Source organism: Haliotis rufescens, unplaced genomic scaffold, assembly GCF_023055435.1.
Source record: "Haliotis rufescens isolate VD_foot unplaced genomic scaffold, xgHalRufe1.0.p SCAF_15, whole genome shotgun sequence".
In the NCBI taxonomy this organism is placed as follows: Eukaryota; Metazoa; Mollusca; class Gastropoda; order Lepetellida; family Haliotidae; genus Haliotis; species Haliotis rufescens.
The window spans coordinates 6,604,312-6,630,144 of record NW_025963835.1 but is presented as its reverse complement, the minus strand read 5'-3'; the positions used below and the strand labels follow the sequence as shown (position 1 = coordinate 6,630,144).

Genomic DNA, 25,833 nt, shown 5'->3' with positions numbered 1-25,833 from the left:
TCTAGTGGTAGAGCGTCCGCCCAGAGAGCGAAAGGTTCGGGGTTCGAACCCTGTCCGTGTCATACCATGTCCGTGTTGTTACCCTGTCTGGCGCTCGGCATTAAGGGGCTAAAACAAGGATTGATCGGCTCGGAGTCAGTATACTGTGTCTGAGTGGGGTATTCATGTTAAACTGTGGCATAGTATCTCAGTGAGCTAGCACTATAATTTGGAATCAGTCTGGACTAGTACAAGCAGCCACACACACACGCACGCTATATAAGTGCAATAATCTTGGACGCAACTTTAAACCCAATTTCACCTCACCCACCTCTAAATATAAATTTTTAACGGAAAAATAACTTGGTAAACCAGTTACAATTCTTGCTGCTTCTAGTTGGAGTTTTTCTGATCTTTGGTAGAACCAACCCAAACTTCACATGCATATTCAAAATGTGGTCCATCTTCCCGAGGCAAGGGAGTTAACTGACTATTTTTAAAAAAATCCATTTTCCACCCTTGCCGAACTAGGCTGGAATTTCTGGGCTCGATCTTAGCGCCGCCAGTGGCTTTTACCAATCAGATTCTACCTCTCATATCACATGCATTTGCTTCAAACAAAATGGCGGCACCTATTCAACACGATCAGATATTTATAGTCCGTTAACTCCCTTGACTCGGGAAGATGAATGTGGTCGAATAAACTCTTCAAAATTAATACACTTCACCACACTAAGCTACGACTGAGCATAAACTTAAGGTTTCTCATTGAAAGAATCATCGTTGATGTAGTTTTAATGACTGAGTCACTATGTTATGATCACTTGGCCGATGACCACCCAGGTGTTCGTGAGTTTTATTTCAGTGTTTTCATGATCCAAAATTAATTTCAGAGTTCAATACAGCCCCCTTTTGGAAATTAGAATTGGTTTTGTTTTGCTGGGATTATAAGCTTCTGTTATCTGAACCACTATTGTCTGAACTGCTGTTGTCTTCATCCATGATCTAAGCCTGTTGCCTGAACTGCTGTTATGAAAACCTGTGTTGCCTGAACGGCTGCTATGACAACCTGTGTTGTGTGAACTGCCGTTATGAAAACCTGTGTTGTGTGAACTGCTGTTATGAAAACCTGTGTTGTGTGAACTGCTGTTATGAAAACCTGTGTTGTGTGAACCGCTGTCATGAAAACCTGTGTTGTGTGAACCGCTGCTAAGACAACCTGTGTTGTGTGAACCGCTGCTACGACAACCTGTGTTGTGTGAACTGCTGTTATGAAAACCTGTGTTGTGTGAACTGCTGCTATGACAACCTGTGTTGTGTGTTGTAGTTCTCCATGAGTCGGTGAGCACAGGAGACCCGGAGCTGGTCCAGATGGTGCTCCAACACAGGGACTACCAGAGGTACACCAAGAGGACTGTCGGTGTGCCCGAGCTGCTGCAGAAACTGAAGGAGGTAAGTTCCCTGTACTGGGGCATCCAATCAACACTACACTAGTTACATATGGAATGCTAAACAAGCTCCTGTGTATTCCAGTTTTATGAAATGGGAGAATAGAATACCAGAACCATTCACGAGTTTCATATAATTGGTATAACATGGTAGTGAGTTTAGTATTTTACTTATTACTTGATTATAAAAAAAACAATTAAATTTCCCATACAGCTGTATGTTTATTAAACGGGTGATCTCTTCAGGGGTGAGAAATAAAGTGGGCCACGGTATGAGGATTGGGTGGCAAAACGACTGTCTGGGACAAGCAGGAGGGGCCAATTGTAGGCTATAATTGATGCTCATGCCGTTGACCACTGGTTTGCTTAAATGTGTTCTAGCCACAACTGTTTACTTCCATGTTCCAAAATCATGTGAAGTACTACTTGTTCCAAAAGGGTTCTAATAAATGATCAACATGTGACCAGGCTGATTGTGTGTCTTCATATCCCGATGACGTGGATCATTGCTCATGCTGTCAACCACTGGTTCAACTGACCCAGACTTGATTATTCACATGCCACCATGGTATAGCTGGATTGTATCGGCAGGATTTCACACACTCATTGAAGAATAGGGGGTTCGTTCATTTTAAAAGAAATTCACCTTGGTCAGCACTTTAAGGAGATATATTTAGGCATGCTGCTGTCCAGATTTGTACAACTTTGTGATAATGGTTATATGTGATTGATCCTCATTAGGACTGATACACACATTGTAACAATTGTTATATTTGGGGTAACTCTTTCTCAGTTAATTACAAATTACAGTTACATTAATCCTGACACAACTTTGTAATGACAGTTACATTAATCCTGACACAACTTTGTTATGACAGTTTCATTAATCCTGACACAACTTAATGACAGTGGCATTAATCCAGACACAACTTTGTAATGACAGTTACATCAATCCTGACACAACTTAATGACAGTGGCATTAATCCTGACACATCTTTGTAATGACAGTTACATTAATCCTGACACGACTTTGTTATGACAGTTACATTAATCCTGACACAACTTCATGACAGTTACATTAATCCTGACACAACTTTGTAATGACAGTTACATTAATCCGGACACAACTTCATGACAGTTACATTAATCCGGACACAACTTCATGACAGTTACATTAATCCGGACACAACTTAATGACAGTGGCGTTAATCCTGACACAACTTTGTAATGACAGTTACATTAATCCTGACACAACTTTGTAATGACAGTTACATTCATCCTGACACAACTTCATGACAGTTACATTAATCCTGACACAACTTTGTAATGACAGTTACATTAATCCTGACACAACTTTGTAATGACAGTGGCATTAATCCTGGTACAACTTTGTAATGACAGTTACATTAATTCTGACACAACTTTGTAAAGACAGTGGCATTAATCCTGACACAACTTCATGACAGTTACATTAATCCTGACACAACTTTGTAATGACAGTTACATTAATCCTGACACAGCTTTGTAATGACAGTTACATTAATCCTGACACAACTTAATGACAGTGCCATTAATCCTGACACAACTTTGTAATGACAGTTACATTAATTCTGACACAACTTTATAAAGACAGTTGCATTAATCCTGACACAACTTCATGACAGTTACATTAATTCTGACACAACTTTGTAATGACAGTTACATTAATCCGGACACAACATGTCTTGTTTACTCATGCAATACATTGATGTTGAATATGAAATACCCAGAACATACAGAAATATGCTTCCATTGTCTCAGATAAGCCCACCCTAACCCTGCTACTTTACTTTACCCTCGCACAATACATGGTTGCTGACACATGCAAACAGTGGTGATGTGCTGGACCACACCCAGGGAATCCTCTTATCATGTCACTACGACTAAGTTGTGGTGTCAGTTGATGGAGAGAGACTGGAAATCAATACACCACCAGCTGACAGACACAGGCATTAATCCACTGATAGGCTTATGAAATATTTGACCTTTCAGCATGTTCAGACAATATTATTGTTGCTTCCATATTTTGTTTGTGATTTTATCATGACTCTATGTGTATGTTTTGAGGAAGGGCATTGTTTGATATTAACTTGTTCATTTGTCTGTAATTTAGGATGGTTCATAATCTTAACCATCTCTAGATTCATTTTTGAGGCTTTCCTTTTACTGATTGATATTATTGATTATTCATCTTTGTTTTTTCATTATTTTTATGTTTAACATTTTTAAAGGAGATTTACAGTAAACAATAAATATAGGATTAAATCATTTAGGAAGCATATTAATACAAGTATCTTGAAGGACATAATTCTAAAGGCTACATTCTGACAAAACATTAGAACCTACTCGTATTTCGAAAACTACTGTGAGTTTATGAGCAGAGTTGTTATCATGTGATGTGACGTCATAGTGGAGAGCTGACTTGCAGACGATCACTGTTTCTGTATAGAGGTTGGTAGATTACTAGCCTTCGCCATGGCATCACCTGACAATGCCATAGACATTAATGTTGAATTTTCACTCAGTGACCCTACACATATTCATCCATATCGATATGAGCCAGTGGTTAGTCAAAATAGTCTTGACAGCAGCGAGGAAAGGGAGGAAGATCTACCGAGTGAAGACCATCAGTCTGATGTCAACACGGAAAGACTAGGGAACGCAATCTGGTGTTAAACGCTATCCTGACATTTCAGAATAAAATGGATGTTTATCACTAAAAAATGTTTTGTGAGGCAGTTATTATTGTGTAAAATGTGCCAGGTGTAGATTGACGCTAAGCATTGTCAACTTGGGCAAAACATTGTTAATTGTGTTGTCTTTATGCCAAACAATTAGCACAGGGCTATTTAAGCTAAATTTGTTGTCTTACAAATGAAAGTTATGTGTTAAAATTGTATTGTCTAGTGATCGTTGGTTCAGTTAATACTGCTGTGTAAACAGTTATAATAACATGTACTTCATTGATCAATAGAGGGACACTAGTGACAGGGATTTAGCTTACTACATGCATAGTGACTCTACTCGTCTTGTCAGTAAAACATCCATCATTATAACATGTACTTCATTGATCAATAGAGGGACACTAGTGACAGGGATTTAGCTTACTACATGCATAGTGACTCTACTCGTCTTGTCAGTAAAACATCCATCATTATAATATGGTACCATATGTTAGAGAGAGACACAAATGAAGAACTTGTTACTTGACTCGGGCTTGGGACTAGTGGCTAAAGTCGCAGATTGAGGCCTGAACTGTGGAATAAGTATTTACATTTCACAATTTCTTTAGCGTTTCTGTGGAGAAACGACTACATTGTATCTGCATGTTTTGATCATGATGAAATTTTGTATTTGCACAAACGCATGGAGTGAGTGAGTGAGTGAGTGAGTGAGTGAGTGAGTTGGGGTAAGGCTGCACAGAAGAGTATGTATTTGTCATCATGATCTCAGGGTGTCAGGGTAGGGGAGGAAAGTTGAGTGTAGGTCGTGGAAGTTGACTTTTGTTAAATCCATGGGTATGGTGCTAACTAATGGGCCACCTGAACACATGACTGAAGATGAGACATTTCCATGTTCCCGAGGCAAGGGAGTTAAGTGACTGTAGAAGTCCAGTTTGGAGGTACACATGTTTTGCAAATCCTGCAGTCGTCTGAAATCTGCACGGCAGTTCATCAACCTGATGTCAATTTCGCAATGCGATTTTGATTGGACTTATACATAGACTTGTGGACTTTTATGGTCAGTTAACTCCCTTACCTTAGGGAAGATGGAACCTTTCTTACCTTATTCAACAGATAATAGACTATATTATTTTGTACCAACAGTCAGTGCACACAGTTAAGGGAGATAACTTGTATCGGTGTAGGAAACCTCCAAGCATGTGCATTATGTTTGGTTAAATATGCTTTCACCTCATAATTGTAATAATAATTATATTCATATGTTTCAGTCACCTGATTTCTACGTTGAAATGAAGTGGGAGTTTGCCAGCTGGGGTAAGTGACATCTCCGTCGCATACTGTACTCCTTAACCCTGTACGTGTGTTCCTGATGACGAATAAAGTGAGATAAGCTCCCAACCCACTCTTGATGATGATAAGACACTTTTTCTCAGTCAGTCATTAACATAGCAGCTTGAGAGTATACCCACTTACATCAAAATATTGAAACCATGTGGTTGTGTGCATTTCAGAATGGGGCCAAGGGGACTTTTACACACAATTTTACTAATGGCACAAAAAAATATATATCACTGCACCAAAAGGGCACAACATGACATCCTAACATTTAAATACGTTTTCGATAGTATCTTCTACAACTGACTTTAAAGGGGCACTGATCTAACGCAATTCCCCGGGACTGGTTGTTGCCTTTGTTATTGTTTTTTCCCAGTGAGTCCCCGAATGTATAGCAGAAATCTAGACTAGTTCGCGACCTCTGCTGCGCCTTTCGCAAGCGCATTTGTCACTTTTATGGATACCGGTAGTAATAAGGGCGTATGGTCACATTGATCAACAAAATGAAATACAGTTTTCGAGATAATAAGGAAATGTGGGTATCTTTGGGGGTAGCATCGGTAATGGTGATGAAGTTTTGATAAGTCACTTCCTTGGTAATTTTGCGATTTTCGTTTACACTATTTTTACTTGCAACACGAAGTAAATATTTCACCTAAGCATTGCTTTTTTATAGTGTGTATATTCTTTTACTGTCAAAATGTGTAACATATTTATTAAACGTCTAAATATTTTACAAAGTGACTGAAAAACATTTCGTTGAAAAGTACATTTCTATGATGTTTGGCTTCTAATCCTACATAATAATCTGTTGTGATGTTTGTAGGCCCTTTTGATCGTCTTAATCAATCTGGACAGATTTCTTAGTCAAAATGGCTGAAATATTTACACATTTTATAAATTGCCTGAGGGAATCAAATTTTACAAATTGACGGTAATATATACACGCTTACAAAGGAAAAGACTAGTGAAAACAACGTCTATCGCGCATTGAAGAATTTCCCAACCAAGACGTAGAGAAACAAGAAAGAATCGGTTCAAATGAAGGAAAACAAAATGCAAATACCATAATTACAACCCACCAAATTTATGTGTATAAATTTTAGGCAGCTTCCTTGTTCGAGGAATGTATCCGTGAATATCCACACAAAGGAACAATATCCCACTCGTCTGCAGCTGTACAAAGAAACTTATTCAATGTCACGTGTCTCTGTAACAATCAAATATTTTAAAAGATATATATCGTTTCGGGATATTATAACCCGTGGTCGTTTCTCAACTGATCACTTGGATTGTTTCAGGTGTTTCACATAGGTGTCAAGTCTGAAGGGTCGGCTGAGAAAGCCCATGTGACAACTATTTTCATAACGTCCACGGTTCCATTGAGTGATAGATAACAATGATCAATCAATCAACGTATTATCAGTTAACCCTTTGAACAAATTATGTTGTTTTTACATCGGCACTTCACGCCATGATGTGAGTGTATTCCCTTTGTTTTAGTAAACCTAGACATGTAAACACTCACTTTTGACATATCCACTGTGCAAGATAACAGTGATTAATCAATTAACATATTTTCTGTTAATCCTTTGATGACCAGGAACGATCTGTTGATTTAAAAAAAAAAGTAAATGAACTGATCATTCATCTCTTGCTTGGCTGCCACGTGTATATTACATAACACACATTTCACCTCACTTCAAACCTGGATTTAGATTGAATTATTACCCCAGACACAATAAATGCCAAATGGGAACCTTTGTCAGGTAATCTAAGTGGGGCTACCACTAATTGTACCTGTAATAAATTCATTAACTGAGCATCAAGGGAATGACGACAAATACACAAGTGTAGGGTTAGACGAGAAAACGTGGATGACAACAAGGGAGTAGTAATCGTATTATCGACGCAATCCAAAACCCGAAAATGCTTTCACTGCATGGATACTTTTTTTAGTATTAAACTATAACCATCTGGGGTATTACCAAATTACGACATCCGATGAGCTCCGCCGTTTTTTTGTCTCTTTGTTTAGGCTGAAGAAATTAATTAACATGCGCCCTTTGTCGAAATCTTTATAGATCACAGTTAACCAATCACTGTTTATGCAAAAATGCGTAAAACAAATATTGCTTCCAGCCTCCAAGTTCATTTAGCTGTCCTTGCAGACGGTAGCCCAGTCTCTGGTCACGCTCAGTTGCGTTGCGTATCATCCGGATACTCACGGGGAAAAAACAATAACAAAGGAAGCAACCAGTCCGGGGAATTGCGTTAGATCAGTGCCCCTTTAATTCAACACTAAGTATCATCGATCTTTGTCACAATAGGAAGTATACATGTTTTAGCGATTGGAATAGATTTATCATTTATCATAACCTCAAAAGCTTTCAGTTAGCATCAGTAGCAAAAGGTTTAGTGATAAGTTCCGTATGAATTGACCCTTGCAATGTAACAAGTTTTGATTGGCTGGAATAATCACTTCTGGGAATAAGAATTATCTCCCTTACATCACAAGGCTAAATCGGCTATAGTTTAAGCTTTCATTTTACCATCTCGTATCTCTGTTACTCACTTGTGTTGTTTTTATCACCCCGGCATATAATCCGGGTGGGGGGGGGGGGGGGGTGATATGGTCATCATCTGGTTTGTCTGTCGTTTCCGGAGTCTAACTTGAAAATCATGAAAGTTTTTTCATCCAAGCTTGGTACATGTATTAACCAGGGGCTGAAGTGGTGCCTTTCGCTATTGTCGGGGCCAGGGGCATGTTCTGACTCTTGTCAACTAATGTGTTAATCTGTTTATCTGTTGTGTTTACAATGACAAGTTATGAAGTAATTTATTTTTGTTCATTTTTAAGTTAAATTTTTCTGAGAAAGTGTGACTGATGTTCTGTGTTAAGTTTACAATGGTTTTCTTGAACATAACTGTTGAAAGATCTGCAGAAAGTATTGTTTACTCTGCCTGGAGGAATGACCTGTCTTTGAAAAGGGAATTAATAATTCACCTCATGTGAATTCATAAAATAACATTGACAAGTTTGATCCCTGATCATCATGATCATGCTGATGAACATAGCAAAGGTAACTTTCTCCAAGTTTTATGTCTTTATTCCAAAAGTATTTGTGTGTCCCCTGGTTTCATCAAATGTCCCCAACTCTTAGAAAGGTTGGGGTCATTTTTCCAGTTTCTGAAATAAACAGTGAATGTTGGTTTGCCCTGCACATGTTGTGACAATCTTTGTAATGATCCTTGTCCTTGGACACAATAACAGCCAGATACAGCTTCCCCATGTTCATGATCAACTCACAACTGTATATGCTGTGTGGATTCAGGGACAGAATAGGCTCCATGCTGTCACTCAGCCAAGACAAGTTATTCACTTGGTTGAGGCATGTCATTGTATCCCAATTGTGCAGATCGATGCTCATGGTATCAATCACTGCATTGTCTGGTCCAGACTCAATTATTACAGACCACTGTCATATACTATATAGCTGGAATATTGCTGAGTGCGGTGTTTAACAACAAACAGTTTGAGATCCTGTTCATCCTCGCTCACCATACTGAGTATTGTGCTGACATAGCGGTTTGTTGCTTGCAGTCCCCCTGATCTCCCGGATGTGCCCCAGTGATACGTACCGGGTGTGGAAGTGTGGTAAGATGAACCAGAAATATTTGTTTGATTTATGTTGAAGGCAATGACAAGAAGGTATTTGCTTTCTTGAACCAATGTGCTTTATTTGTTTGAATTTCTAGGATTTCTTTTACAGCAATTAATCTCAAATGATTAAAGCATTTATGTGAAGTTTACCTGATACTCACCTTATCTGGTCACATTGCTGAAAGCTGATGTTGATAAGTTCATGAACAACAATGATACTATTATGACTGTACTGTATTCTAGAAATTGATGTACTGGCTCCCTACATCAACATTGCTGTTGAGTACACTAGCAGGAGAGAATACATGCTCCCTATTTATTATCATGTCGACAACATTCTGCTGCAATATATCTCAGCACTTATCTTGCCTGTTTAACACATCTCATATTCCCGAGGCAAGGGAGTTAACTGACTGTAAAATCCAGTTTCCACCCTTGTCGAACTGGATAATCTGAGAGTGATCATAGTGCCACCAGTGGCTTTTACATCAAATACCGTGAGGACATTGATTAAAAACATGAGTCTAGAAAATATCTGTTGACGTCAGGTTGGTGGTACACAGGCTTTGCAAATCTTGCAATCGACCAAAATCTGCACGGCAGTTTACGAACCGGATGTCAATTTCATGGCATGATTCTGATTGGACTATGCATAGACTCGTTAGTCAAGCCAACATGTAACTCCACAATTCCAGCCTAGTTTGGCAAGGGTGGAAACTGGACATTTAACGTCAGTTAACTCCCTTGTCTTGGGAAGATGGACTCATCTTAATACTCCTCTTGAAGTAATCTGTGGCGAAGTAGCAATGATGACGTGCACCTTATTGCCACACATTCAGTGACAACACTAAGGAAATCTCCCCCTCCACATTGATCATGTTTTGATTTCCTGTACTTGAATAATGACTGACTGTCTGTGACAGACTAACTGAGGTAGTTATCAACATGAATCAGTCTTCTCATGAGTATGTTCTGGTTACTACAGGTTCCAATGTCCGTATCGACACCACACTGCTGGGCTTCGACAACATGAACTGGCAGCGGGGGAGCCGTAGCTACATCTTCAAGGGGGAAGGTACGTAGCACCAGACAATGACAAAAAGGGTTGTGGGGGACGTTGGCTTGCAACACAGGGACATGATTACACCTACAAGGGTTGTTGATAACTTTAAGTCTTTGTTTCAACAAAAGGTCATATATGAGGAAATATGGCTGTGTGAAAAGATGTCATTTCAAAAATAAATTTTAAATATTGTTTGTTGATAGAAAAGAAAGGTAGATGATCAACATATTTTAGGAAATATTAACAAAGGGATTGTGTAAAAAAGTGTCATTTGGGTGAATATAAACTGAACTGCAAAAAAAAATTTGCACATGAGAAAATAATGTGATTTTAAATAGGCACAAACACATAGCCCAAACCCATCGTTATTGTCCCTGTAATTTTTACCGGCAGTGCGCACATTTTGAGAAAATGCAAAAAATGTAAAATCACTTGATGTCATTGCTAGTGAAATGCACATGGCACAGGGGTATAAAAACTGCACAGAACAACGTGAGTGAGCAATTGGGATGGTCATCGGACAGGCCTAGGACAGGGAGACCACGGTTCACTACACCACAGGAAGACAGGTATCTGCAAACGTTGCACCTCCGCAACCACTTCCTCACAGTAACGTCATCTGCAGCGAATGCTTTGGGTCGGCGAGTGAGCACACACACAGTGACCAGAAGACTTCGGGCAGCAGGTATCAAGGCTTACTAACCTTTCAGAGGACAGATGTTGACCGCTGAACATCGCTGCAGACGAATACGATGGGCTAATACAGTGCGACGGTGTCAGCATCCAGACTGGCAACGCGTGGTCTTTACGGATGAAAGCAGGTTCTGTTTGTTTAGAGTTGACCACAGACAGCATGTTTACAGCCACAGAGGTGAACGGACAGCTGCGTTCAAGAAGTCATTCCTCACGGTGAAGGTGGCGTTATGGTGTGGGGTGGAATTTGTGGAGACCAGACAACGCCACTCGTCATCAATGTAAACCTCAATGCGCAAGGCTTTAGAGATGACATCGTCCATCCAGTATAGCTGCCCTACCGCCAGCAACAACCCCGAGGTGTTGTGTACCAACACCACAATGCCAGGCCCCACACAGCTCGTATCGTAAGGAACTTCCTTGCCACCGTCAATGTCTTACCATGGCCGGCATGGTCTCCTGACTCGGGTTTGCATGTATGGAGGCACGAGGTTTCCACATTCGGTGCTAAAGTGACAAATTTTGTGTCTGTGACCACTTTCCGTGTTTGAATGAATTGCAGTGAAAATCTGGACAACTGAATTTTCAACTCCCTCTGATTTTGTTTGTCTGGTGTACGATATTTAACCACAAAATGTCAAGTTTGAGTTGTTCAATACTTTGTGGAATTGTTGGTTTATCAAATATACTATACCTCAAACTTTTGTTATTTTTAGTTTATTAATTACAGTCACTTCAATCTGGTGCAAAGTTTCTTTTGCTGTTCAGTTTATTAACATATATATTTGCGTGAAAAATATTTTTCCTTCATTACACAATTTAATTAACAGTCGAGCCAGGAAGAAATAATGTTCCACATTTGTGTAAATTTTCACTGACACTGAGGAATATCATTATCGAATTATGCAAAACTTGAGTTACCATGGTTATCAATAGTGTTTTTAAGGTATGTCTTGAGATTGTAGCATCACTATTCTTTCTTCAAAGAGGTTTTCCATGTTTTTTCTTGTATTCAAATAGCATGTAGTGAGTCTAAATATTGCTGTGTTTGCCGATTGCAGGGGACAAAGCGACTGTGATGGAGATAGATCACGATCAGCGTGAGGTGTACAGCGAGACGATGAGGATCTCTCCGTCCATGCCTGACTCCTCAATCATGAGACCCTCGGAGGCCGCCATCGCAGCCAGACTTACCTCCCCTATAGTCACCACCTACATAGATACAGATAAAATCTCATTTGAGAGGTCAGTACTTCTCCATATAAGTAGTAAACACAGGAGGAACGAGTGGCCCAGTCGTAAAACTGGACAGACTTACCTCCCCTATAGTCACCACCAACATAGATATGGATAAAATCTCATTTGAGAGAAAGTACATGTCCATATGTTGTATTACTGAAAGCTAGACTTACCTCCCATACAGTTGTCATATCCATAGATGCTCGGGCTGGGACGAGTCCAAGTTTACCACCTGAGTTCCCATCCCCCTTTTACCTAAACCTACCCGGCTACCCGCTGTAGGCCTGAAGTTGGGTACAAAATGTTGGATTGGAAATTAATTTACTGGGGCCCTGGCAAAACAATTTTCGATGCATATATAAAATGATCTGATCATGCATACACCGAAGGTGACTGAAGCTTCATCTTCACTCAAACATGTAAAAATCAGAAGCAATGGGTGAAAGAAATGCAAACATTAGCGACTTGTAGTGTAACCATGGTTCTTATTGTAACCATGGGTCCGGGTAGTCCTGTGGGTACCCGGGTCATACTCGGTACCCAACCGACCCGAACACCCAAGTTACCTGTTTCAGACCCGATAGATCTTATTTGAGAGGTCAGTACTTCTTCACATTAGTAGTGTTCTTTCCTTTTTTCAGAAATGATGCTGTGTTTGAGTAAAATATGCATATTATGGCCAAAGCAATTAGAAGTGTAACGATATATCAAACTATCCCACAATTACACCAATTAACTACACCAATTGTTTGCCCAACTGTGATACCATATCGATAGGAATAAAGAGACTAATAGTATCGCTGATGATATGCATAACAATCAATAGTATCAATAGTTGCAGTTAGTTGTAAATAATACATATGTTATGCGAATTTCAAATCTGTCTGTGGGTTGGTTTGCAAGGATTGCAGACAACTTCAGATTAGAGTTACTTCCCTTTGGTTTGAGTTTGAGGAGGAAAATGGCTGTCTTTGAGATTGTCAGCCATACTTTTTTCATTTCTATTACACTGATTAATATGATTATCAAGCCTTAAACATGTTAAAGCTGGTTTACTACTCTACTGTCTCAATAGTGTGGGTTACTATCGCAATACAATCTCAAAATTAAAAATGGCCCCAATATTCATCCCTAAAAGCAATATTGTAAATCTGGGTATTAATGTGTTTCCAAATTAATACAACTGCTGACCCCTTGCCAAAAATGCGATTCAATATCAATATCAATGCACCTCCCCCACCCCATCGCCAGTAGGATGGTACAAGAAGGCAAGGGAGTTAACTGACTGAAAAAGTCCAGTTCCACCCATGCCGAACTAGGCTGGAATTACGTGGCTTGATCGTAGAGGCGGCACCCAGTGAAATCAATCTATTGTAAATCATGTGATTTAAAACATGAAAAGATTAAGAAAATATCTGTGTCTGCTGAGTTGGCGGTACAAATGCTTTGCAAATCCTGCAATTGACCGAAATCTGCACGGCAGTTTATGAACCGGATGTTGATTTCGTTACAGATTTTTGATTGGACTATGCATAGACTTGTTAATCCAATCAAAATAGTACTCCATAATTCCAACCTAGTTTGGCAAGGGTGGAAATTAGACTTTTCTAGACATCCTCGATGATCCAGCGTGTTGATATATTTAAATCATTCTGGGACCTGTGCCCCTCTCTTGCCTTCTGCTTTGTTTTATTTTCCTTTTGTTTTGGAGATGATCTTTATCCCAGTAAAGAATATTGAATATGAGAAAGTGAAGGCTATTTATTTCCTGTTTCTTCTCAAGGGACGTAGCAGGGGAAAATTATAATGTAAGCAATCATATTGCACTCTCATTAAACGCTCATAACACTTATCAAACACAAACACAAGTAGGCCCGTGCTCCATATCTAAACCATAAATATCACAAAAAACATCCTTTACCACATTCTGTACAGTACACATTTTCAGTATAAAACAGTTCGATCAAACCCAGGTACGGTTCCCTCATAAAATATAAATTGTCATTGCAAGAGAATAACCACTCCAGAATATCCAGCAAAACAGGTTCCATTTGGAGTTTAAGGTAAAATAGCTGTGAAAATTATATGAATGGACCACTGAAAATCAGTTATGACACCAGGTGTTCGCGAAAAAGGTAAAGGGAATATTAACAAGCAAGCAAAATCATCGAACCAACTCGTCCTGACAACTTTTGACACTGGTAGGCAGATCAACTTGTAAATTAACAAAAGATCATGTAACTATAACAAACAACTGAAAGAAGAACACACTAATGTACTTTTTTTAGATTATTTTGTTTTATATTATTTTTGTGACAATTTCAATGTGTAGGCACTTGCTGTTTGTGCTACGTGGTAGCTACGCCACGTTCTCTGTTATATGTTCAGGGGACTCCAGGTACCGACACAACAAACAATAGATGTTATTCACTACCGTTTCCACAAGTTATCAGTCTTATGTTGTCTCAAGTTTTATACTTGACCTATCTCTCACTATGCATTTCTTCTTCTTCTTTGATCCTATGTGGAAACGTGCTTGAACAAGGTTTGTAGCCTCTAAGACAAAAAAACATTCACCCAAACACACCCCAGCCTATCTCTTTGGTTACTGATCAACAACAGAATAGGTCTTCAGCAACCCATGCTTGCTGTAAATGACGACTATGCTTGTCGTAAGAGGCGACTAACGGGATCAGGTGGTCAGGCTCGCTGACTTGATTGATGAATGTCATCGATCCCAATTGCATAGATCGATGCTCATGTTGTCAATCACTGGATTGTCTGGTCAAAACTCGATTATTTACACACCGCCGCCATATAGCTGGAATATTGCTGAGTGCGGCATAAAACAACAAATAAACAAACAAACGTGCTCCTGTGCACGGTAACCTTACACGACCTGATCACTTATGTGTCTCTTTCAAAGAGCTATCAAGCTGGAGATGTGATGATGGCCCTCTGGGCATATCACGTGTCAGATAGGATAAGTATGTCAACATACAATTATACTAAAATGTCCTATTTTAAATCATGACATGATTCCATAATTAATTTTACACCTATTCCATCACTTCAGAAACAAGGCTGGTATATGGGGCTGGCGCAATGACAAGATTGAGAGCGTCAACGGATATGAGTGCAAAGTAAGTGCAGGATTCATTTCAATTCATATCCTATTGATGGTGAATATTTAAAAAAGTGAATTGAATGGTGCTTGTTGGATGTTGACTGTTGGGATAGTAGATATTTGCAGTGTAATTGCCCATGGATATTCTAAAAAACCTCCGGAAACTAAATGAAATATCTACAGAGAATGTCAAGAATAATGAACATTTCACAACCCCACGTTTCATGTCAGTGGTAGGCGATGTGAAGTGTTTTTCAAATATATTCAAGGAGTGCAAATTGGTAAACATTTAACTGATTTATCATAAGAAAAGCAACTGATTTCCCAACATTGCAATATAAAAGATATTTCTGCCTTTATTTTCGTACAATTAGGTTTTCACAGTTAACTTCTCACTTTCCTTACTGCTGTATATTAATGATCCAACAGAATCCCCTCTAATGATTGTTTGTGTTGTTCATGTATGATGATGATGGTGATGATACATAATGAAATCAATAAGAACATGATGACGAGTTACAGATAATTGTTGAATCAGCATGAAACTAGACATTTTTCTCTGTCAGGTACAAATCAAATGTATGTCACACTGACCTACTTTCTTCCAGGTCTTCAGTGCTAGCAATGTTGAACTGGTCACAAAAACTCGCACGGAGCACCTCACGCAACAAGACAAGGAGAAATCAAAACGCAACAATAAAACGCCCTTGGAGTCTTTTCTTGGAGTAGCAGAGGAACACACAAAAACCCAGGCCGCAACAAATGGGGTAAATGTTAAGCCCAGTGCCAATTTGGCAACTTTATCTATTTTTTTAGGGCGGTTATGGTGTTAACTCTGCAGGTCACACCGCTGCTGGTCTTTAACTCTTTCTGAGCACTGGGATTTTAATTGGTAGGATATTAGGCTGCAGCTGGCTTAAAGTGGTAGAAATATTTGTTTCTTTGATATAATGTGTAGCTCACATGGACTGAGTGTTTATGAGCTTATGCCATGGTACTGTCTGGTGCTAGTCGTTCTGTGCTGACTTTTCCAACCCTTACTGTGCATTGCCCTCTCAAACTTATTTAACCCAAATTGTCATTTTAGTTTTTTAACACTGCGTATGTCATGTCATTTAAAACAAAAGTGTATAGCTTTCTTGAGTTTCTTCTTTCCATTATACAGTTGTCTTGCATGTGTTTTTCCAAATTGGAAATGAAGTCATCAAACTTCTGCAAAAGCTTTTCTCGTTATGTGTCTTGATACCCCCATTGTTTAGATGATTGCTTGTCCTGGCAACCTCTCTGGTGGGCCCAGATTATATACTGGATGTAGACATTTACAGCTTTACCACGAAACCAACAAGTATGGGTTTGATACCGTCCCACCAATCTATTATTAGTGTTTGGAATACCCACCCGTCTGACTGTCTGATGTTTGTTGTCAACTTTTCATACATGCATATATGATGGTCTGATGCTAATCTGATGGTCTGAATAATAGTGTTAAAAAATTCATGGCTGGGAACTTTTAACCCGACTGCCAATTTAGACTTAGACTGTTCTGATGGCCTGGATAGAATCTATCTAAATGTTATACCATGCTAGTGAAGAGGCAACAAGACTGTACGTCCTGACTGGTATTGAACAAAGGATCTTGAGAGGGTGAGCTTCAGAGCCTATGTGTGTACTAACCATCCTCTCCCTCTGTTCACCAGATCTCATCAGTGTCTTATAATCCCTGTTCCATCACACCGGAGGAATATTTCAATAAGTTGATCAACCTTGAGGAACGTGACATCGGCCGCCCAATTGAACAGGCAACAAAGACCCAGAAGTTCAAGGCCACCTTGTGGTTGTGCGAGACATTCCCTCTATCCCTGCAGGAACAGGTGGTGCCCATTATAGATCTGATGGCAGCTAGCAACGCCCACTTTAAGAAGCTTCGGGACTTCATCACTCTGCAGATACCAGCTGGCTTCCCTGCAAAGATTGGTACGACTGAAACTGAATCGCATTTTAGTGTACCTCATAGTAAGGTTCAGATAATGTAATACAAAGGTTAGTGTTTTTGCTTGACATACTACAGATCTTGGTTTGATTTTCTTATTTTAATGGATTATTTACAGACCGCCGTTATATAGCTGGAATATTGCTGAGTGCAGCATTAAACTACAAACAAACAAACAAGCTAAAGTCAAATGTTTATGCCAGATTTGGAAAACTCATGTAATAGCAATCCACAGCAGCAAATGGGTACCTGGTAGGATAAGAAATTAAATGCAAAAGTCATATAGCACCTAACATACAACTTGGGTTTTATGCTCCTCATACAGCTCAGAAAGCAATTTGGAAGCACAACGAAGCACATGTGATTAGAGCAAAGGGGATCGATACGCAATCTAAATATGCATTACTATCATTTATTATTTCAGAAATTCCACTTTTCCATGTCCTGAATGCCAGAATAACGTTCGGCAACATCTTTGCAATGGAGTCGTCAGTGGACGGCGTCTCTTACATCGAAGATGAGGAATGTTCATGTGTTGTAGACGATTCCTGCTTCAACCCACCCCCTGGATACGGTCGTCTAGGTGAGCTATATGTACTGTTCACTAGTAGCTTCACTATTGCAGGGACTAAACACAACACCACTTTACTCATGTGTACATGTCATGGTGTGTACCTAGTAATCTGTTAATTTTTTACTTATCCTGCATTACTCCTTAATGCATTCACTGCTTACCTTACGACAACAAAAAGAACACTAACTGGATGCAAAACTTTATGCAGTTCATATGGCAGCAGTTTATGGCACACCTGTATCCTGCACCTACGCCTATGCAACAGACTTTGGCACAAGGGTTAGCGCCTACATCAGCACCGAACGTATACCAAACGCCTAATGTGCGTTCCGGTACAACGCATACATCGCTGGGCAGCGCATCAGGGCACGAATCCTTATCGCCAGGCGGGTCATCAAAGCCTTCAGATAAAGGAGGCTCTACGCACCGGAGCAGAAGCCGATCGCCATCAAACGAGTGCGTCAGCATCGCTCTGACTCGTCTGACTTTTTCAAATGGCGAGGATGGCGATTCCTCTGTGGAATGGAATACGCATCTCTGCTTAGTGCAAATACCCAATTGGGTAGCAGACCATCTCGTATCAGTAGCGCCCTTCCCTGGTACAGGATGGATAAGAGGGACACCATGGGGTCACATCCGACATCGGTTCTTGGGGATCCCTTGTTGACAGACATGACTAGTGGCGCCCTTCCCTGGTACAGGATGGATAAGAGGGACACCATAGGGTCACATCCAACATCGATTCTGGGGGGTCCCTTGTTGACAGACATGACTAGTGGCGCCCTTCCCTGGTACAGGATGGATAAGAGGGACACCATAGGGTCACATCCAACATCGATTCTTGGGGATCCCTTGTTGACAGACATGATTAGTGGCGCCCTTCCCTGGTACAGGATGGATAAGAGGGACACCATAGTGTCACATCCAACATCGATTCTTGGGGATCCCTTGTTGACAGACATGACTAGTGGCGCCCTTCCCTGGTACAGGATGGATAAGAGGGACACCATAGGGTCACATCCAACATCGATTCTGGGGGATCCCTTGTTGACAGACATGACTAGGTCATTGAATGAACACTTCTCCAAGCTTACACTTGCTCTGTCATTTAGGCCACCCAAGCTTATGATTGATGATTTTCTATCCATGCGGTTGCGGTCGCAGACCAAGGTCATAGTTCGGATGATAAGGATATAAATTATGACAGGCTTGTCATTAAGGAACCCTTAAGGAACAAGATACCAGATTTGCGTTCACAGAAACGGAAATCAGGCGTTCACTGAAACCGTTGTCAGCACCAACATCGTCAACACATGCGATGGATCAGGATCTATCAGGGTTAACCCTATCCAATATGATCATTGTCAGCACCAACATCGTCAACACATGCGGTGGATCAGGATCTATCAGGGTTAACCCTATCCAGTAAGATCATTTCCAAACTGTGGTAGATTTTCAACAGCGTAAGATTGACCATGAGAAACCATCTTAAGGCCGCTCTGGCGGAGATTACGTCACTCGCAGACTTGGTTCTTTAGTGCTTTCCAACTGGGTGCAGTCTGCTACGTCAACCTTGGTCATCTACTTCCCTGTTCAATGAACAGATCACAGACACGCACGCCAAAGTTCCCAATGACGCTTGGGATGACACCGTGCTCAAGGCTCAAGAGCAGGTCTCTTAAAGTGTAGGAAAGGGCGTGGCAGAGGCAAACTCTCAAGGAAGATTATGTACTCATCGTACTACGTCACGGTTACCGTCTACACATAGAGGTAACCCTACTGCTGACCACAGTTCCTCCGCTTTGGAAATATCCAAGAAATCAACATCTGCTATTAAAACCCAACATAGACAATCTGTCTGTGTTCAAGGATGGTTATCTGAAGCGTCCACCTGGAGTTCACTACCAATGGGCAGTTCTCCCATTTGGCATTTCAGTGACCCCGTGGCTATTTACACGAATAATGAGGCCAATAACTGCGGAACATTTGGTTTGAGTTGTACATAGACGACTGTCTCCTTGTCATCAACACACGCCAACGTTAGTTCGCCAACGGGAATATCAACTGGGATGGATAATCAACAAGGCGAAGTCGGAGTTAACTCCATCCCATCAGCTTCAGTTCATAGGAGACCTGTTCCAGACAGACCAGAATCTCCTATCAGTACTGAGGGACAGATGGCACAAAATCCTAAGCCTCTTGTCACCAGTGCTTCACCAATGGAAAGTGTTGCTAGGGTTACTCACCTAGCACAGGACTCAGGACATCAGGCGTCGGGATCCACTCAAGGCCATCACTCTACCAGCTTAACTAAGGACTCACCTCAATTGGTGGATGATAGAGTCTGACGTCTTAGGATGAGTCTCTTTATCAGGGTTATCCCTGAGTCTACACTTGTTTGTAGACGCCTCCCTTCAGGGGAAGGGTGCTCCCCTGCAAGGCCAGACAGCCTCAGGGCTATGGTCCGGCGCTCATCAAAAGTGGCACATAAACAACTTGGAGTTGGAAGCATTAATTCTGGCTGACAGAATCAGCTACAGTCCGCCTGACTTGCAATATCCACAGACAGCAGCACTGTGGTGTGGTACCTCAACTCACTCCCACTCCCTGCTTCAACAGACATTCAGGTTTTTCCATTTAGCATGTTTAGTGAATCGTCTGGAACTACAGTTCATAGTTCAGCACATCCCCGGATGTCAAAACATACAAGCCGATGACTTATTGCTTCCTGACAGGGTGGCTCCAACGGAGTGGAAACTTCACACAGAAGCATTCCAGCCACTGCTTCAGAAGTTCAGGAAACCAAACATCAACCTGTTTGCTACGTGCCTAAACCACCAACTCATGACATATGTCTCCCTGTTACCGGATCCACAGGCTTTGGCGAGGGATGCATTTAGCATCCCTTTGGGGACGACTAAAAGCATACGCTTTTCTGCCACCTGTTCTACTTCCCAAGGTGATACAAAGATCAAGGAGACAAGGAATCTTGCTCTGACTTTTGTCGTGCCCTGGTTACCGTTGAGAGGGTGGTTCGTCGAGCTCAGAAATCTAGCAGAAGCCCATCCACTTGCCCTCCTACGGTGGTCCAACCTATTCATCCACCCTTACAGCAAACTGCCACACCTAACGCCAGACAGGATTCGTCTGCATGCTTGGTTCATCTTAAAAAGGCCTTAAGTGCGAAGGGCTATTCCGCACGGGTAGCAAAAGCCATAGCTTTAGCTCATCGTCCCTCTACCAGAGAGTTATACAATGACAAATGGGGTTCACTTGAGACTTTTTGCAAGGGAAAAAAAAAATCAAGACCCTATGATTGTATCACCACAATTCCTAGCGGAATACCTCCTACATTTGCGTACCAAAAGACACTTGAAAGGAAGCACCATTACTGCGTACTTGGTTGCACGTAACTCGGTGTTGGCCGTTCCGGAAAATCGCAAGATGTCTAAGGTCATGGAACTACAGGCCCTACTATGCTCATTCAGGCTTAAGGATCAGAAGGCCAAGTTCCGCCCACCTGCTTGGGACTTGAACGTGGTACCTACGTGGAATGAGGTTTGTGAAGGCCCCCCTTAGCATTTGCTTAGAGCCCCTCTATGCATCCTCATTTTATGACCTCACCAAGAAAACAGTGTTTATCTTGGCTTTAGCCACGGGGTCACGGGTGAGCGAGCTTTTTTCACCCAAGACCATCACTGTGCGCTGTCTTTTTGTTGTTATAAGGGTAGCAGTGAATGCATTAAGGAATAATGCAGCATAAGTATACAAATGTAAAAAATAGTTAGATTTTACTAAATCTGTTGTTTCAAAAATGGGGAGAGCATCAGAAACTGCATACCATTTACCAAGCTTATTTATTGCTTGTGAGATTTTATGGTTGAAGAATTTGTTTCAAATTGTTTTGTTTCTGATTAAAGCATTACAGAATAGACATCAGATAAGGTGAGTAGTAACCATGGTATCTATGTTTAGGTGACGCCCACCATTCAAGACTGCGAGATGAAGATGATGAACTTCTTCAGTTTGCAATACAACAGAGCTTGATGGAAGCAGGCACAGAGAATGATCAGGTATGCAGGGGAACTGCTGGTCCTTTAGTCTATGGCCAGCAGATGTAGCAGAAGGAATGATGGTCCTTTAGTCTATGGCCAGCAGATATAGCAGAAGGAATGATGGTCCTTTAGTCTTTGGCCAGCAGATGTAGCAGGGGAAATGCTGGTCCTTTAGTCTGTGGCCAGCAGATATAGCAGAAGGAATGATGGTCCTTTAGTCTATGGCCAGCAGATGTAGCAGGGGAACTGCTGGTCCTTTAGTCTGTGGCCAGCAGATGTAGCAGGAGGAATGATGTTCCTTTAGTCTGTGGCCAGCAGATGTAGCAGGGGAAATGCTGGTCCTTTCGTCTGTGGCCAACAGATGTAGCAGAAGGAATGATGGTCCTTTAGTCTATGGCCAGCAGATGTAGCAGGGGAACTGCTGGTCCTTTAGTCTGTGGCCAGCAGATATAGCAGGAGGAATGATGGTCCTTTAGTCTGTGGCCAGCAGATGTAGCAGGGGAACTGCTGGTCCTTTAGTCTATGGCCAGCAGATGTGGCAGGAGGAATGATGGTCCTTTAGTCTGTGGCCAGCAGATATAGCAGGGGAAATGCTGGTCCTTTAGCCTGTGGCCAGCAGATGTGGCAGGAGGAATGATGGTCCTTTAGTCTATGGCCAGCAGATGAAGCAGGGGGACTGCTGGTCCTTTAGTCTATGGCCAGCAGATGTAGCAGGGGAAATGCTGGTCCTTTAGTCTGTGGCCAGCAGATGAAGCAGGGGGACTGCTGGTCCTTTAGTCTGTGGCCAGCAGATGAAGCAGGGGGACTGCTGGTCCTTTAGTCTATGGCCAGCAGATGTAGCAGGGGAACTGCTGGTCCTTTAGTCTGTGGCCAACAGATGAAGCAGGGGGACTGCTGGTCCTTTAGTCTATGGCCAGCAGATGTAGCAGGGGAAATGCTGGTCCTTTAGTCTGTGGCCAGCAGATGTAGCAAGAGGCTAGTAAAATGTATGTTTTTAGCTGTGATAAATTGAGTTATTGTGGGAGAAAAAAAACCAGTGTCATATTATTATCATCTAAGGTTGTGAAGTGGTTAAGGCATTCGCTTGTCACACACGAAATGGGTTAGTTTGTCATATAATTGAAATACTGTTCAAATCAGAGTTAAACTCACTCACACACTCTTTTCCAAGGTGACATTCTGGGAGGCGCTGAACAAGACGACGCCCCCGACAGGTCAAGCCCGGGAAGAGGAGGAACGCCTGCTGCAGAGGTAGGCTTTACTAGTGGGGATACAATGATTGGGTCAGCTAGCACAACTGTCCATAGTCCAATGTCAGTGCTTCAATGGAAGTAGAAGAGTTTTTCACGATCCAATTCATGATACTTGCATGTGCTCTTATTTGTGGTGCGTAAGCAATCTTTCTCATAGACAGGAGGGACAAATACCTGTCACACTAACGATTTACAGGTGGCAGTGTCAAGTATGGCTCAATGGATGAAAATATTTACATTTTCACTTTTTATTTTCACTAGTAATTCATGTTTGGTGTAACGTTTATTAAAGAATACATTTAAGAATTGATACATTTTACTTAGTGTGTGATTGTGTCAGGTCTTTGAAAGGCATTTAGAATTGATACACATAAGGATACACTAGGATACAGAGCTGTGAGAGATCTGGCTGCAGAAGTTGTTGTACCCACTAGTTGTGTGGCTTCCTTCCTCCCACAGCTATCACGTGACCGGAAGTGGTGATGTTAATTATAACCACATGACTGCTAATCAATGCACTAAACAGGCGTCAGAGAAAAAAGCTCCCCAGTTTGAAGAGCCAGATAGCATCCTCTGCCTATCATTTTGTTATCATTATATCATTGTTATCTGCCTATCATTATAACCAATATGTTCTCAATTATGTAGACTATAGTCTGGTGTACTTGGGTGGTCTTTTCAAACCTGTTCCTTGTCATCGTGGTGTGCGTTTTGCCGCGATCTCCCCCAGTGACTTTGCAGTATATATCAGGGTTTTGAGGACATGACACACCCAACATGCTCGCAGGCATCCCAATATGGCTGACCAAAGGGACACTTCTCCGACTTCGGAGATAGCCAATCACATCAACACTGAGGTGTTTTTATCCCCAAATAAGACGCAGTCATCCCCAATGGAGCAGTACATCTCCCTCCCCCCCCCACCACCACCATCTATTGCATTCATGTTCGCCATGTCTGCACCTACGTGCACCTCTTTGTCACACCCAGAACTGCACCCTCTCATGGCTCCTGGTTTTGCCTCGTTCCCTACACCATATTTGGATCCCGCCCGGGTGCATTGGATGCGCCTCCGGTTTACAGGATACCTATGCCAGCGCCTCTGGCTACCGCTTACTCCATTGTGTACCCTGGCACCATCGGCGTTTCATTCAACAATCAATATACCCCCAGCCTTGCACCTGTGCTAATAGCTCCCATTACACAGCATATGCGCACACCTTTATTGCCAACCACTATGAACATTTCTAATCTGTCTTTAAGTGTTTAAGAAGACGCCACAACACCTTATCAATCCCACACCCAAGGCTCTATCTCTCCCAGGTCTTCCCTTCCAGACGTCGGTCCCGTAGTCACTCCCCTCTTAGTCGACAATACAACTATCATTCGGACTCTTAGACAAGCTCTGTTGTCATGTCCTTCAAATCGACAGCACTGAGTTAGACTCGCACTTAGGATTTAACCAAGTCCTCAATTGGATGGCGACTGGTTGGCCTCGGTCGCTCCCCACCCGGGTCCGAATGTTGATAAAAGGGAAACAATTTGGTTTTCCCCTACATCCATTTCACCAGATCCCATGCTTACAGATTTAATGTTGGTATTGGATGATGGTTTCTCCAAATTATCCCTAACTCTGACCTTTAAGGCGCCTTGTAACAGGAAGCTAGATTTTCCCTTCCATGCATTCAAAGTCGCAAATAATGCACATACTTGATAGCCAGCTTGCATTTGTGGAAACGGACATCTATCTCGCCCAAACAGACTGGAATTCAAGGTTTTAAAGGCAACTTCTACGTCAGCCCTGGAGTGCATCCTTGTTGTTCATTGGCACTATTTCTGAAACCTGGGATCTCCCACCACGGGTCATCAGGTTCTACTCCCAGGGTATCCACAACCCATGTGTGGTCTTCCCATTTGGCATTTCCACGGACCTGTGGTTATTTACCAATTTCCACTTACCTACACGTCTTACATCAACAACTGCCTACTGAACCATCAGTACACACGATTTCACACATTGTGTACTCACACAACTTGGATGGATCTGCAATGAACTCAAGTCAGAACTCACTCCTTCATTCAAACTCCAGTTCATATGCAGCCTGTTTCACACAGACCAGGATCTCGTCCTGGTACCAGACAACAGGTGGCACAAAATACAGCACCATCTTCTTCCTGCCCTTCACAAAGCTAGCACTCAATGGCAGGTATTAATGGGCCTTCTCTCGTCAGCTCAGGATCTGACACCCAGAGATCAACTTCAACTACATCCGATACAGCAGTTTCTTCCTTCTGAAAGACATGCCCCCTCCTCCGTTCCATCTGATAAAGATACATTAAATACGTAACATCACCACTTCCGGTCACGTGGTAGCTGTGGGAGGAAGGAAGCCACACACCTCGTGGGTACAACAACTTCTGTAGCCAGACCTCTCACAGATCTGTATCCTATATAAAAAAAAACAGCAGTAGAAGCATTAAGGTAGTAATGCAAGATAAGTATCCAAATGTAAAAAATAAGTAGATTTTACTAATATCTGACAGTAAGCAGAGTTGCCTCCCTTGCTCTCTAACTTCCCAAGCAATGTAGGAGATCTGGGACTTTGCAAATGGTTTAGACTTCGCCATCATGCCATCTAATACAGGGAAAGCTACATTTGAGGCACTTTCCAAACTAGCACAATACTACT

The 25,833-nt window shown here is 41.6% G+C and overlaps 1 protein-coding gene across 1 annotated transcript in view; it reads left to right on the top strand.

The window, feature by feature from the left end:
• LOC124122730 (ankyrin repeat domain-containing protein 13D-like) overlaps nucleotides 1-25,833 on the top strand; it is a 44,440-nt gene that overhangs the window by 7,734 nt on the left and 10,873 nt on the right. Inside the window, exons 3-13 of the mRNA XM_046485849.2 lie at nucleotides 1,307-1,431; nucleotides 5,419-5,464; nucleotides 9,090-9,143; nucleotides 10,135-10,224; nucleotides 11,967-12,150; nucleotides 15,221-15,287; nucleotides 15,880-16,038; nucleotides 16,969-17,245; nucleotides 17,686-17,844; nucleotides 21,811-21,908; nucleotides 23,062-23,141. Coding sequence (XP_046341805.1) covers nucleotides 1,307-1,431; nucleotides 5,419-5,464; nucleotides 9,090-9,143; nucleotides 10,135-10,224; nucleotides 11,967-12,150; nucleotides 15,221-15,287; nucleotides 15,880-16,038; nucleotides 16,969-17,245; nucleotides 17,686-17,844; nucleotides 21,811-21,908; nucleotides 23,062-23,141 — 1,339 coding nt within the window. The remainder of the gene's footprint in view (nucleotides 1-1,306; nucleotides 1,432-5,418; nucleotides 5,465-9,089; nucleotides 9,144-10,134; nucleotides 10,225-11,966; nucleotides 12,151-15,220; nucleotides 15,288-15,879; nucleotides 16,039-16,968; nucleotides 17,246-17,685; nucleotides 17,845-21,810; nucleotides 21,909-23,061; nucleotides 23,142-25,833) is intronic.